This window comes from Petromyzon marinus, chromosome 35, assembly GCF_048934315.1.
Source record: "Petromyzon marinus isolate PM22_M1 ecotype Great Lakes invasive population chromosome 35, UKy_Petmar_22M1.pri1.0, whole genome shotgun sequence".
In the NCBI taxonomy this organism is placed as follows: Eukaryota; Metazoa; Chordata; class Hyperoartia; order Petromyzontiformes; family Petromyzontidae; genus Petromyzon; species Petromyzon marinus.
This window is the reverse complement of record NC_133701.1, coordinates 2,999,156-3,014,556: the sequence shown is the minus strand read 5'-3', so window position 1 is coordinate 3,014,556 and position 15,401 is coordinate 2,999,156. Positions and strand designations below refer to the sequence as shown.

The 15,401-nt window shown below is 49.4% G+C and overlaps 1 protein-coding gene across 20 annotated transcripts in view; it reads left to right on the top strand.

Moving 5' to 3' along the window:
- Positions 1 to 15,198, top strand: part of LOC116948840 (dedicator of cytokinesis protein 7-like) — a 74,518-nt gene extending 59,320 nt beyond the window's left edge. For 9 of the 20 annotated variants that reach the window (XM_032965994.2, XM_032965981.2, XM_032965988.2 and 6 more), the window contains 14 exons: positions 311 to 463; positions 1,390 to 1,548; positions 1,893 to 1,993; positions 3,043 to 3,235; positions 3,445 to 3,588; positions 3,896 to 4,027; positions 4,544 to 4,558; positions 7,657 to 7,791; positions 8,419 to 8,508; positions 10,244 to 10,480; positions 10,677 to 10,820; positions 12,022 to 12,128; positions 12,687 to 12,851; positions 13,081 to 15,198. In XM_032965994.2, the coding sequence (XP_032821885.1) occupies positions 311 to 463; positions 1,390 to 1,548; positions 1,893 to 1,993; positions 3,043 to 3,235; positions 3,445 to 3,588; positions 3,896 to 4,027; positions 4,544 to 4,558; positions 7,657 to 7,791; positions 8,419 to 8,508; positions 10,244 to 10,480; positions 10,677 to 10,820; positions 12,022 to 12,128; positions 12,687 to 12,851; positions 13,081 to 13,123 (1,818 nt within the window). In that variant the 3' untranslated portion in view covers positions 13,124 to 15,198. The remainder of the gene's footprint in view (positions 1 to 310; positions 464 to 1,389; positions 1,549 to 1,892; positions 1,994 to 3,042; positions 3,236 to 3,444; positions 3,589 to 3,895; positions 4,028 to 4,543; positions 4,559 to 7,656; positions 7,792 to 8,418; positions 8,509 to 10,243; positions 10,481 to 10,676; positions 10,821 to 12,021; positions 12,129 to 12,686; positions 12,852 to 13,080) is intronic. The other 11 variants (XM_032966002.2, XM_032966001.2, XM_032966004.2 and 8 more) reach the window with 2 other exon arrangements.
- The last annotated feature ends 203 nt before the right edge of the window (positions 15,199 to 15,401 follow it).

Below are 15,401 nucleotides of genomic sequence, written 5' to 3'. Positions count from 1 at the left end.
AGTGACGGTGCACCCTGGTAAGTTCTAGTGAATTGCAATGAGGAGTACTTAGTCGTCACGAATGGCAGTGCATTGTGGTAAATAGTGATAAGTTACGGTGAGCTGTGAGGCGTAGTTTCGAGTTATGGTGAGTGCCAGTGAATTGTGGTGAACAGTGGAGAGTGGCAGTGAATTGCAGTGAGTAGTGGCGAGTCACGGTGATTGGCAGCGAGCCGCGGTGAGTGGCGGCGAGTCACGGTGATTGGCAGCGAGCCGCGGTGAGTGGCGGCGTACCGCGGTGAGTGGCGGCATGCCGTCGTATGCACCGCAGTTCCCGGAGCTGCTGTTTGAGGAGGAGACGGAGCAGTGCGCCGACCTGTGCCTGCGGCTGCTGCGCCACTGCAGCAGCAGCATTAACAACACGCGCTCGCATGCCAGCGCCTCGCTCTACCTGCTCATGCGCCAGAACTTCGAGATCGGAAACGTAAGTCCTGGTGTGACCCATCCCTCCTATGTCTGTAAGTATGGATGTTGAACTTCTTTCGCACCATACGTAGCCAACTGCTAATCTGGGGTACGGGGCAAAGACAACAAGCTAAACCCAAAAAGCAGTTATAAAGAAATCAGTTTTCCATCTAGAATGAGTTTTCAATCTTGCTAATTGAATACAAAAAACCCTATATTTGTCTTCTTCTACTAAGCCAGATGGCCCATGATTGCATGGGGTCAGATATTTTGAAAATTCGAGTTTTATTATTTTAATGGCCTATCCTTTGAGCCCGCTTGCTCAGCCCAGATGGCAGGAGGTGGCTTTTCTACCAAATCCCCCATTGGGATCCACGAGGAACTTCTTCTACCATCTGCGCCATGGAAAAATGTCTGTGGATTTGATGAAAAATTGAATTTAAAATAACCACACAGCGAAGGCTAAACATTAGAAATCAGTGAAGCTTTCCGATGTGTTTTTGAGTTGCACCCCGTGTTCAGCATAATGTCTCATGTTATGCTCATTGTGCTGGGAGCTTCTTCAAGAACTGAATAAGCTGCCGGTACTTGCAGCTGAAGATGCCCCCAGCACCTGGAGCGAAACGTCGGACATCGTGCCGAACAACACGCGGTGCAACCCGTAAACACAGCGGAGAGCGGATAAAGCGCAAACTCAAAAACTCAGCAAGTAGAAATAAGCAAAGATTCTGAGAAGCGGTGCTCACGCAGCAATCCACCCCACCTCACCCCACCTCACCTCATCCCACCGTTCCTCACCTCGCCTCACCTCGCCCCGCCTCACCTCGCCCCGCCTCACCTCACCCAACCTCACCCCACTCACCGCACCCTGCCTCACCTCACCTCACCCCGCCCCACCTCACCCCTCCTCGCCCTGCCTCGCCCCGCTCCGCCGTGCGCGTGCAGAACTTCGCCCGGGTAAAGATGCAGGTGACCATGTCGCTGTCCTCGCTCGTCGGGACGTCGCAGAACTTCAACGAGGAGTTCCTCCGCCGCTCGCTCAAGACCATCCTCACCTACGCCGAGGAGGACTTCGAGCTGCAAAGCACCACGTTCCCCGAACAGGTCCCGAAGGCACTCTCCTCCGCGCTGCGGTCATTTACGCTGTACCACTAAGATCAAAAGACTCCGTCAGCCTGTCACTAGGGGGCATGATAACTTACGTAAAGATGATCCAAGATGAACAAAACCTGAATATAAAGTTGTCTTGTTATTTGGGACTGACCCTTTAGAAATTTGTCTTATTGGTCAAAGGGTTTCCCATGATGTACTGCTCACTGTGCGCCTGGTGCAAGCGCTACCATTGTTAGCGCTCATGAAACAGAAGATTGTATGCATATGCATCGATTTCTTCTGTTTTATTTGTTTGTTTGTTTTGGCATTGAGCACTTGTTTGTCTGAATGTGTAGGTGCAAGACCTGGTGTTCAACTTGCACATGATACTCTCTGACACCGTCAAGATGAAGGAGCACCAGGAAGACCCGGAGATGCTACTCGACCTCATGTACAGGCACGTGCTGCTTCAGACCACACCAAATCACGGCGCACATTACTCCAATGCCACGCTTTGTCCAGGCTGATCCTCCACACCTAGCCCATGACACATCAAGATGTACAAATCAACAAGTCCAAGTGATGTCGTCTTCAAGAAAAAAAATCCCACACTGGCTTTTGCAGAAATGATTATTGTTTTATTATATGACGATGTTGTCGGTGTGTTTGATTGTTTCATATGTTCTCGTGCACATTGTTACGTTGTAATTTTTCTGCCATTCAAAAGCGGAGCGCATTGCAAGAAAGAATATTCTTACATCATGACGGTCATAGCTCACTGAACCTCGCCACTCCTCTCCACGCTCACAGCCTTCGCCACCAGCTCAGCTGAGGTGTCCTACGGCACTCGCTCGGAACACTGGGCGTGTTGGAATGCCACAGTGTTGAAATGTTAACTACCTCACCTGGAATGGAGGATGTTGTGGGTTCGATCCCGACCCTGATGCCTGTATATTTGGAGTTTGCATGTTCTCCCCATGGTCGCGTGGATTTTTTTCCCCGGTTCCTCTGATTTTTCCCTCTACATTTATGTATTAATATGCATTTAGAGTATTTAGCTCATATATTTCCACATGATAAGCCACATCGTTGAGCTATCATTTGTGATAGCCAGGTTGCTTCTGAAAAAGAGCTATATAGCTCAATGGGCCTTACCTGGTAAAATTAGAAATAGTTTAGTGTTAAATCTTGACTTAAAGCTTTCGTGACTACGACGTTTCGATCACAACACAAGTGATCGTCCTGATGACAATCGTCCTGATGACGATCGCTTGTGTTGTGATTGAAACGTCATCGTTTTTGTTCTTTTTTTGTAATTTTCTTTGAACCTATCTACGTGACTTTACCAAAAGACACAAATAATATAGTTTAGTGTTCCACTGCAGGAAGGTCGGCGTTGCTCAACTGTTCCCGCTTTGAAAGTTTATATTTTGTAGTTTTTGACACGTCGAGCATCTGAGCGTCTGAGCACTGGCGTGGCTGCCCTCACGCTCTCTTTCCCCGCAGGATCGCCAAGGGCTACCAAACGTCGCCGGACCTACGGCTCACATGGCTGCAGAACATGGCCGGCAAACATTCGGAGCGGGGCCAGCACGCGGAGGCGGCCCACTGCCTCGTGCACTCGGCCGCCCTCGTCTCCGAGTACCTCTCCATGCTCGAGGACAGGAAGTACCTGCCCATCGGCTGCGTCAGCTTCCAGGTGAGGGGTCGACGTAGCTCCCATCGTTGTTTCCGGGAGAATCGCACGATCGCACCACGGCACCTAATCTGGTGCTTTTGGGACGCGTCTTGTTTTTCGAATGCAGCGTTCGGCTCATTTGACGGCAGTCAGTTTTCCGGCTCTAGTGGTTCAAACTGTGCCACTCGCTGGCACGCTCTCACCTTCCGCGCGTGCCCTGGTCTGCGTAGAACATTTCTTCAAACGTCCTGGAGGAGTCGGCCGTGTCGGATGACGTGCTGTCGCCCGACGAGGAGGGGATCTGCACGGGGAAGTACTTCACCGAGTCCGGCCTCGTCGGCTTGCTGGAGCAGGCGGCCGCCTCCTTCTCCATGGTGAGGGAGGTCGCTGCGCCACGAAGCGGCGTTCCCACGCGCCGCTCGGCGCAAGCGTTTTGACGGCAACCGATCGAACGGGCGGGCGTCTGACCACGTGCGCACGTTCAGGTGGAGGCATGCCCACTTCAGCCTCAAATGAGTACCTGGTGCGGTGTGTAAACATTGCCACTGGGGAGACAAAGGCGGCCGGGCGTGGTGCTGGCCATCCACCTCATGTGCCATGTGGACCTTCATAGATGCTCACTAAGAGCACTTGCCCCAACAGTTTGTTAAGGCTACACGGGGGATCTTTTGTCTTGCACAGGCTGGCATGTACGAGGCCGTGAACGAGGTTTACAAGATCCTAATCCCCGTTCACGAGGCGCACCGCGACGCCAAGAAGCTGGCTACGATCCACGGCAAGCTGCAGGACGCCTTCAGCAAGATTGTCCACCAGGTGACGCAGCGCCCAACAGGCGGCACGCAGTCACGCTGACAAGGACGTGGGGACGTGGAGCAAGGGGCTGTGCCGGATGGGACATAGGGACACAACACCTACACTGTGCTGAGCACTACACGGCGTTACATAGGGATTTGGGAAACATGAAGACCAATGGTATTGGACTTTACTGGGTGGGAAACAGGAGACATGGAACCTTGGGCTAAGATATAGAGTTTTAGGCTGTGTACCATCAAACAGTGGAGGAGTTAAGACGAGGAAGGTTGGTGACAAACGGTATATGAATTATACGAGCCCTACCAGTGTCATCCCCACAGCTGGACACGAGTAAAGACTCTCACGTAGGTGAGACGCATGCACGGTGGGGCGCGAGACACGGCGAGTCTCCCGCACACACGGAGGGCAGCGCGGGGCAGGGTGCGGAAGTTAGGCGGGCCGCGTCCGTGCGTTACTGTGTGCTTAACAATCGACATGTGGCCCCTTTCCCCTGTGTTAAAACTGTTCTTTGTGCAGAGCACCGGCTGGGAGGTAAGTGCCGATTTTGGAGAAAGGGTGTTGAGCTCACGCACGCACTCACGCCCAGTGTGGCGTAGCGGCGGCGGCGGTGCTTTTGTGCTGCGTGGTTCTCGAAGGCACGCGCCACGGCCGTGCCTTCCCCATCCTCTTCGGCCTGGTCAGGAGTGCGCCCGCCTGGCTGTCGGGGCGGCCGGCAGCGCCCGGTGGTAACATTGATCGCGTTTGACTGTAAGGCGGTTCATTTGCGCCAGGCTCCTTCCTGCCACCAACTCCTCATCTTGTGATGCCTTCTGCACGCTCGCTCACTCACTCGCTCACTGTCCAGTTTTTTTAATTCACCACGCAGCCCACGTGGATTTTACTGCCTTCGTCAAAGCCGCGCTAGTTACACGTGTCAGTGGAGTAGTTTGTCACTTTGTACTTCCGCGGTGTGATATTTTTAAGTTACCATTGACGAAAGTCCTAACAATTTTAGTTGATATGACTGAAGCTTGAAAAGTATTTATTCTACAATGTAAAATTATAATTTAATGTCAATCTTAACGAGGTGAGTGATTTCCAGCACTGGGCTCTTCATTAACACATGATACACGCGAGTCATAATCCTACCCATAATCATCCCATAATTCACCATGGAATAATCCTCTGCTCGTTCTCATGGAATGCCAATAAAACGGGCAGCACTGGCACCGAGTGCTCAATGCTGGCACTCAATGAGTTTCGCGAAAGGGGCCGATCTTTCTCACCGACGGGCCTTTGCAAGGCTGCTGCGTCGGTAGGCACGGAGGGCACGGTGGTGGGCATGGTGCTGGAATCATCACATCGGCGGGTCCAGGACTCGGGACGCCTGTGTCTCTGATTACCGCGTCAGTGGTGTCGCGTTGAACCCCAGTACCGATCATAGTGCTTCGACCCTGAGCGTTTCAATCCTGTCTTTAGTTGTCGCCGTTTCTTATACCCCTGTTTACCATTTTAGTTTTACTTCCCCCCCCAAAATGCTATTATTTGTTCAATTTTATTTTGCAGCACAGGCGTCTTTAAGCAAGCAGACAAAACAAAACTTTTACGTGGGGCTTTAAACCGAGCCTTAACGTAAAGCTTTTACACCCCACGTGTGCTTAAAGGCTTTGGGTAGCTTATCGCTTGGAGTTTTGCATGCCTTGATGCTCATCATTTTGCATGGAATCTATCCCTCACTCCCCCATCCCATTGTTTTTGGGTCTCTGTGTGTCGTGAGTGTTTTACGTTCTTGCTGTGGCCCTTTTGTCTTCTGCATGCTGCGCACATCATGAGGCTGCCATCCACAAAAGTTGTACACGTTCCCATTCATTAACTGACATTTCCATTCTTAATGAACGTGGAACCCAGAGCTGTTAGACGCTGATTATCAGATCGTTGGATTAAACAAATGACAGAGCCTCGCAAAATGTCACCAAAACAGTACAGTACCATTACAGTTCGCATTCATAGAGTATTAAAATGCAACCGCGTCTCACGACGGCATACCGTATCTTGAGGCGCGTGCACCAGCACAGTGCTGCCATTTCTTAAACCGTTTTCCGTCAAACTCACTGTGGAAAGCGGAGCGGGCACCTACGCTGGCGTGTCTGCATAACGGCTGTCCAGCTGCTCTGTGGTTCTTTGATCTGTGGGTTGGACAGTCACTCGATTCACGCAGCCTCTGAGGCCTTGTTTATCTGTCCTGGTGTGTGATGCGAAAGCCAGCGGCTGCACAGAATAAGAGGGAAACTGCCCACCCACCTCCCGCCTGCGGGACGGTCACGTCCATCCCCCCTTCGGAGGGGCGGGTGAGCTTTATCAATTAATACCGCCATAAACCTTTTAATGTCCTCCATGGTACACAGTGTGTGCAGCATAGCGTAGCGCACACTGTGTGTATGGTCGACTGCAGAGGCAGCAGCAGATTGGCTCGAGTCCAACCATTGCCGGCAGACACCTTGATGATAAAACAATGCCACCAATGGGATGCTTTCTTGTAGTCGTTACGTTGTTTTTAACATAGCCTGGCTTTGTGAATAATAATGTGTATAACCCCTTGTCCTGATTTGAAATGACCTCTCTCTTTTGCTCCCACCTCCCGGTCCCCAATCCGTCCCTGATCCCCTTCCTCCTCCCCCTTCCCCTCCCTACCCCTTCCATGGTGACCCCAAAACCCCCACTTTTGCTGTCTCCCGTGGTAAGTCCCTATTTTTGGTTTTACCCGTTTTTTTGTCCCAACCCTCCTTAACTCCTTCCCCAAAGTAACATGGTTGTTTGGGAGCCCTAAGCCCTCCATGGTCTCACATGTGGTGGCGTCGGTCCTCGCAATCCCTACGAGCGCTGTTAGAATCGTGTCGTCGGGGTCTCTGCGTGTGCTCATCGTGTACAATTTTGGGGGGTGGGGGGGTCTGCACCGTGCTGACTTCTCCCACACTGCGTTGTCGCAACTCTAGCTCCAGCGTGGGTCACGGTGGCCCAGTCATTGTCTTCCCGTGTGTCCACCCCCGCATGCTCTTCCCACAGCACTGAGTCGGCGCAAAGCCTCTCGTGGTTCCGGTGCGCCGAGTGAAAATAACCCCTGACATTGTGTGTCGTTATGCAAGAAATATCATTCAATATGCATGTCTGATTCCAGGAGCTTTGACTCTTATCACTTCATTCACCACACCCTCCAGATGTGTTCCCGGTTTCAAGTGGAAATCCAAGCCTCGTGTTCAGTTACCTCCCTGACTCCTTGACTTCGACCGACCTAATAAGATCTCGAGGTCGGGATGGCATCAGTTCCTGAATGCTGTGAGGGAGCAAATAAAAGTTAACCCCGCATTAACCTGAGCGGACCAGGGTATAACCAAGTAATCTTTTAGAAACATTCTAACATTTATTAGAAAATGGTGTAACTACCGCTGAGAAGTTACTCTGGCGAGCAACGGATGCCCTTGTCCGTGGATGGATAAGTTTGGGCGGTCTGGATGCTGGGCTAGGCCCGAGCGATTGGCCAAGTGTAGTGGACGCAGCGGTGTTGGTGCCCCGTGCCGCTCGTTACCGTGCCTGCCGCTCATTAATCCTCGCGCCACCGCCACCACCGCACCCACGTCTCTTCCTCGCCGCAGGGCGGAAAGCGTATGTTCGGGACGTACTTCCGCGTCGGTTTCTACGGCTCCAAATTTGGAGATCTCGACGAGCAGGAGTTCGTGTACAAGGAGCCGGCCATCACCAAGCTGGCAGAAATCTCCCACCGCCTCGAGGTGACCTCACACGTCGGTGGGCACTGACCCTGGCGGCTCACGAAGGGGGCCCCACGCACACAGCCTGATCGCTCAATCTCAGCCATGACTCCTTGTAAAAAAAGGTGTCAGTTTTGTTGCCAGATAAAAGGGTAAAAAAACCAATTATATTTTGTTACTGGCAAATGAGGTTTCCAATGGCATTCTCAGCCACTTTAATGATAATAAAGCTGACTTTTTCCAAACTTTTTTTTAAATTATATTTTCCGACATAACTTATTGGCCGACCTAATAGCCACCAATTAAGCGAGTGCTAAATGTGCCCATATGCCCACACTAGGTAAACCATTTGTCCCCTTTTTGGATCTCACAACTAATTCCGTGATATCAGCTTTCACGGGCCATTGCCTAACATGTGGGGTGAAGCGCTGGTCTGCGAGGAGAGGTGCTTCGTCTCGTGATACGGTCCTTGAGCATAACTGGAATACAATTGGGAAAACGCATTCTTAAAGACTCTCTCATGGCCCGTCCAAGCCACACGGCATCCTAACGTGGTGTCCAGTTCACCCCATAGGCGCTGCCCTTAATCGCTCGTGAAGTCTGTGTCGTTCCGCACGTGATTGAGACGATGTTTTGTGTGTTTTTCAGGGGTTTTACTCTGAACGGTTTGGAGAAGAAAACATGGAGGTGATTAAAGACTCCAATCCGGTGGACCGGAACAAGCTTGATCCCAACAAGGTAACCGTGGAGAATTGACACGGTGCTCGTTTGGACTCCATCGTGCGCTGGTGTGGCTCGCCTTCCCTAGGATTATGGAGGTTCTTAGGTCCCTCTCTAAGTGGCTCGGGGGCCTAAGTCGGCACTGCTCAGATCTTGTGTTTGAATCTGGTAATTAAACCGGGTTCATAAGCGTAGCAAGTTGATTGTCTATATATCACTGGTTGTCCAAAAAACATTAATGTTAGTTTTTTTTACTGAAACTTTTTCGAATGCTGAGAAGTACAAATGTCGGCTTCATTGACATGCAGTGAACGCTGCTTAGGTCTCCTGAAGAAATTCAGAAATAGTTGTCATGTCAACTTCCAGACCCATTTCCTGAAATCATCTCTATTCGTATGGATAGAGATGGATAAGACACAACCATGGTGTCTTTTTTGTGAAACCACGATGTGCTGTTACGCTGCCGGTTGTGAGAATGACGAATTAACGTTAATTGCCCTGACGTGGCTGGCTCTTGTGGCATAATTTGGAAAACATAATCAGGATAGAATATCCCCAAAAGAAGGAGTGTGGGGGTTCAAGGTCAGGGCTTCTCTCCAAGTTAATTTGTCTGAGTACACAATCGATGTTTTTTTTAATCATTCTACACTTGATGAATGCCACCGTTCAGATGACCACTTTAGCTTCTCTTTTGTTCGTCTAATTTTTCATTATTTGTCAATGTGCATGCAGTTGTTAACCGAGCGCAACTGAAACTGAAATTGACTTAATACCATCATGGCCACTGCATACACTGTTGATGGTTGTACTTTGTGCGTGCAGTGTTTGCCTACCTGTGGGCTAGGGGTCTGAAACTGCGCCTCCTGGTGATTCGATGAAATGTAGCGATTAATTTCAAGAATTTATTATTTTTTTACAATCGCGGTGAATGTATTGGGTCTCTAGCGGCTGCGTGGGTCACCTGAAGACTACAAACATTGTATAGGAACTGACATTGATTCTTACACAGTCGGTTCTATGCACATATATCGTGAGCAGAATCGGCCCTACCGCCAATGACTGCGATGAAAAAAACCCATCACATAAAATTTGGTTCCGTACTTAATTTGGCTGAATTCCAACTCTGACAAATATAATAGGGGTTTGACTGTCATGTGACGAAAATAACTCTCATGTGGCAGGGTGGGTCCCACAATGGCGAGATGTTAAATACCTCACCTGGTTTACAAGGGGTCGTGGGTTCGATCCGAATCCTGATGCCTGTATATTTGGGGTTTGCGTGTGCTCCCTGTGGTCGTGTGGATTTTTCTCCGGGTCCTCCGGTTTACCCTTCCACATTTAGAAACGTGCATTTACAGCATTTGACTGCGATACATTTCCACGTGATGAAGCCACTTCGTTGAGCTATCATTTATGGCCAGTTCGCTTCTGAAAAATATCTCTATAGCTCAGTGGGCCTAACCTGGTAAAATAACATTTAAAAAAAATACAAATTCTGCCCTCTACTGTGTGGACCAGAGTTCAGTTGAAGGGAGTGACCTCGGAGGTAGCTCCATGGTTTCCGCTTCCGAAGGCCATTCTCGAACACAGTGGGCCTCATTGCTCCGCGAGAGATCTGAATGAATTTTTTTTTATTTCATGGCACGATTGCCGATAGCTCAAACAGGAGAAATTTGGCAGAGAAGTTAGAAACCTTTTAGAGAATCGATATTAATGGATTAACCAATGCGTCGTTATGCCCTCCCCGCCACAGGCCTACATCCAGATCACGTACGTAGAGCCGTACTTCGACATGTACGAGCTGAAGGACCGCATCACGTACTTCGACAAGAACTACAACCTACGGCGATTTCTGTTCGCTACGCCCTTCACGCTGGACGGGCGTGCGCACGGCGATCTGCACGAGCAGTACAAGCGCAAGACGGTGCTCACCACCTCGCATGCCTTCCCCTACATCAAGACACGCATTAACGTGGGACACAAGGAGGAAGTATGACCCCCCCCCACACCTCCTAAACCCCCTCCCCCCCCCATCCGACATGCGACGCGACTTTGTTGTACATTTTCAGAATGCCAGCTGCTCACTGATGCTGATGCTGCTGACGATGAGGTTGGTGGTGACATTGATGGCGGGTGGGTATCGTTGCGATGGCACTAACGATGGACGCGGTGGGCGCGCGCTCCAGATCATCCTGACACCCATGGAGGTGGCCATCGAGGACATGCAGAAGAAGACGCAGGAGCTGGCGTTTGCGACGCACCAGGAGCCGCCCGACCACAAGATGTTGCAGATGGTTCTGCAGGGTTCCGTGGGTACCACCGTGAACCAGGTGCTGCCTCCTCGCTCGGTCCGCCCGCATTCGCACCTCTAGCGTGATCACGTGTCCAGCCGGGATTCTCTCGAGGTCTGGGCCCTTCTTGTTCATACCTCATGGTGCTGGTTGTAATCTGCAGCAGAACGTTATACAAAATAGTAAAAACTAAAATTGTCACTTTTAAACGTAACCGTTTAAAAGTTGCTGAAAAACAATCAATTGCCACTCTTTGCCATGTAATTACTTGATTCCATTGTTGCTGTGTCATGCAGTGGAGGGTTTGAGCTCTAAATAACATCATACCCACGCGATCTAACCCAAACAAATATAAATTAGCTGAGATTTTGTTTAATTTCTCTTTTAGTGCTCTACTCAGTGTTAAAGTTTTAAGTCATTGTTTTTTTTTGTTTACATCAGTCTGCTGGTAAGGGTTTTGAATAATTAGGTGCGGTGGTAACAAAATAAGTTGGACGACTGAAAATGATGTATTGGTGAATTCCACGAACATGTCACGTAAATTACGGAAACACCAGTACATAGACAATCATTATATGAGATTAAAATCGATAATCTTGTGGATATAGTTGCCATGAGTATGAAACCATTAATATTTTAGCATAATTGCAATGTCTACATCCTTCTCCCATAACTGTAACCGCAGCATGCTCATGGAATTTTCCATTCCCCCCGTAAACGTTCTTTATTTATACAAGAAAACGTTATCTCCATATATATAAAAGGCAAAGTTGTGAATGTGTGTCTGTTCAGACTGTACACCATGCAAAAATTATAAAAATACACTTTTTGGGGGGGGGGGGGAGCTCAATAATGCATACATTTTTTGCATGGCAAGTGAGCTGTGACGTCAAATGTCATGTGACCAGCGCATGTGGAAGCGTAACGCATTGTAGTGGAGTGGTTAGCGCGCCGCGCTACGAACCCGGCGACCCGAGTTCGATTCCTGCTCACGGCCACCACCGGTGACGATTTTTTTAACCGGTCCTGGGCCTCCCCGAGGTCGACTCAGCCTCAGCCTCAAACGTGTAACTGGTGTGGTGTGTGAACATCGCCATTGGGGAGACCAAGGGGGCCGGGCGTGGTGAATCCAAGTCCCGGGCGAAGGCGGGTAGTTAAGCTAGTTTATCTATACAAGAAAACGCAGAGCACCGCTGACTTGAGGCTGTGCGCGCGTGTGCGTTTGGTGCCACCAACACAGGGCCCCCTGGAGGTGGCTCAAGTGTTTCTCGCCGAAATTCCCGACGATCCCAAGCTCTACCGCCACCACAACAAGCTTAGGCTCTGCTTCAAGGACTTCACCAAGAGGTGAGCGTGCGAGGCAGAGCAACGTCGCCTGGGGGCGCTCTTGGCGAGTCCGGGCCGGACAAGTGCTCAGTGTGGCTGTTGTGAACGCACTTTGCGCAGTACCCCCCCCACCGACCCCCGAGTGCGTCACGCGGTACTTTAGAACTGCTTTTCGTGTTTACTTGGTTGTCCATCCCCCGCGGACCTCTGATTAGCACGGTTGGATACGTACGGTGCGAAATAAATTCAGCATACATACGTGCCGCTTAGGTCGCCACCTCTGAGTTACAAACTGAGACGTATCATGGGAAGAAAAATATCCGACAGCACTGGAAGAGGGTTGCTGTATTCGTCGTGATGATAGTCATTTTTACACAACTGACAAAAATCGGGACTTGTAATATCCCAGGAAGTGTGATAGATTTCTCACACGACAGTAGCCTCAACAAGAAGATGATCCTGGGAAAACGAGGACAGCTGCCAATCCTCGTGTTTATCCACCGGCCCCAGGCTTCATTCATCCTTTGTGTGTCAGCGGCGCGAGTGACGCACGTGTTTGTGTCGCCGTGATGCGTGCAGATGCGCAGATGCGCTGCGTAAGAACAAGGTGCTCATTGGGCCCGACCAGAAGGAGTACCAGCGAGAATTGGAGCGAAACTACCACCGGCTGACGGAAGCGCTGCAGCCCATGATTAGCCAGAAGATCGCGCAACTCTACAAGCCACTCACGCCCACGCTGAGCAGGTGACAGCGCCCTCGTTGCCTCTGTTGCTTAATCGCCGGCCAGATTAAGTTGAATTCGTAGTGCAGTTTCTGCACCTCTGCCCCCTAGCCCTTAAGTCTCTTCGTTGATGTTCTACTTACTGGTTAATGCTGGTTGTGTTGGCAGCTGTCTGCCAAGCAGGCGCTTGCCATATTGTTGGTTTTGCCTGTGTGCATATCATTTGTGCGTTTCTCGTGCCATGCGGTTCAGGGAGTCCATCAACCGCTCCAGCCTGCGGAGGGTGGAGGCGTGACAACCCAGCTCGCCGGCCGGCAAAACTGCCAGCCCAATACACGTGCACACGTGCACATACACATTCACCCACCCACTCATACACAAGTACCATAGCTTCTGCCCGCACACTGAACAATCCCTCCTCACACCAACACACACATATACTTCCACACACAAAAATCGTCCACACACGAATTAGACCACACACAATCCTACTCGCATGCCACCTCATCACATGCCAACCTACGCACACGCGAACCCATCCACACACTCGGCCACCTGCACATCCACCCATTCGCTCATTCGGTTGAGTAAGTTTTATAGATGTGCCAGGTTGTGAGCGTTAATGCTCGTCACACTCAAACGCACGCATCTGGGGTAATCCGAGCCCTGCATTGACGACTGTGATGATGTGACACGACTGCATACCGAGTCACCATGAGCCAAACCCCGTTGTAATCGAGACCTCGGGCACACCGATTGAAGAGCGTTGCGCTCTTATGGGCTGGCAAGTTCAGCGGAGGCCATTGAGGGAGCGAGCAGCGTGCACTCGCACGTCCTCACGATTTCGTCACAAGCTTGGAATCGCATTGGTCGTTTTTCAAACCAAACTGTTTTACCACAGTCTTGTTTACTCTGCGACTTTACACTCTCGATTAATTTTGCACCTACGTTTTGTTTTATCTTATTTTTTAAACAGTGTTAGTTAAAACAATTTAGCATTTGTGGCAGAACACTAATTTACATGACTGCCTTATAGTAGGCCACCTAATTATTGTATGCACATGAATATTATATTTCCTTATTGCTTAAATCACTTTTAAGTACCGTGTTTAGTCGATTAACCTTTTTTAAACTTTATTTAAGACCTGGAATTTCCTGCATGAACTGTAACTTTGTAACACTTGACGGAGATTGTGATGCAGCCGTAACACACGTGGACAGAGGCGAGCAGTGTTATTTGATTTCTAAATTATTATTTTTTTATTCGAGTTAAAATTATTTTAAATGTCATTTTATTCGCTTGTTCTTAATGACGGTTAACACGATAGATTTTGTTTTCCACTTGGGGCATAGGTTCACGTGAAATAACACTTGGCAAATCGGCCGAGGAACACCGTGCGACCAAAGTGAGAGCTAACGGTTCCAAAAAGTAAAAGCACTCGTGCAAAGCTTTATTTATTTGCTACCAATACACGCCAAGGTGTGCAGGAGGAAATACTCGATTGGAAATTTGTGGGGGAAATAGCGGTTACATTATAGAGCCTCGCACGCCGGTCACCTTCCGTTTGACCTTCAAAATAGTTTTCAAAGGTGCGTCCGTGTGCCAGCTACAAGAAGTAAATAGTGATTAAACAGCGTTGGATCGTTTTTACCGTCATGTTTAAGAGACATTATGGGAGCGCGATGTAGGTGGCAGGGCAAGTTGTGGGGGCTGTTGGGGGATTGCCGACGATTGGTTCCCTGTGGAAACAGGAGGTGTGATGATGGCGGTGGGCATTGAGGGGACCTGGGTGAGACGGGGAATGGCATTTGAGAATCGATCTTGAAGAGACTTGGATAAGTGACAGAGCTTAGGAATTGAGTTAAAGTTGGAACAGTTGACGGATTTTTAGTAAGTAAACCCACAAACTATTAAATTATAACTTGGAGCGTGGAGAAAGAGATTTGTCCATCTGGAATAGACGCATGCAGGGCTATGAAGTGTCTTAGGCATGTGTTGAGAGACACTGTGTAAGTTAGAAAGGGAGTTTCTAATTAGTCTTTCTCTTACTATAGAACCCAACGTGAAGAGCTGTTTCAGTAATTTTGCTGTATGAGAATGTGCTACATGCAAATAATCGATGTATTAGCATGCCAGTACTGTATACTTTCTTTGAAAATGATTTTTTTTTAAATTAAACATTCGAATGTTTGTATATTTAAATTTGATGCCAGGTGGTATAGTTTTAATTCAGGCTGCACACCTCTACAGGCGCCCGGCTCCAGCGATGCGTGCCAACACTAGCGTGCGCCCAGCAGGAAACACTAAGGGTCGTGTTTGAATCGGAAATGTCAAGTGCTGGTTGTTATTAAAAAATAATATTGTTTAAATGCTTTTTTGTTTAATTCCTTTTTTTGTCACAGTTTCACGAGTTTAATGCCTCTCGTTGAAGAAAGTTACAAAAATCTAAGTACACTTGAGGCACTGCTGTCCAGTACTTGTCCATTTGTGTCCAACCATGGATATTTCCATGTCTCATTGGGTGCCTCTGTGCCTGCCTCTGATGATGGCTCTGCAGGGTTAGATTGCCCTG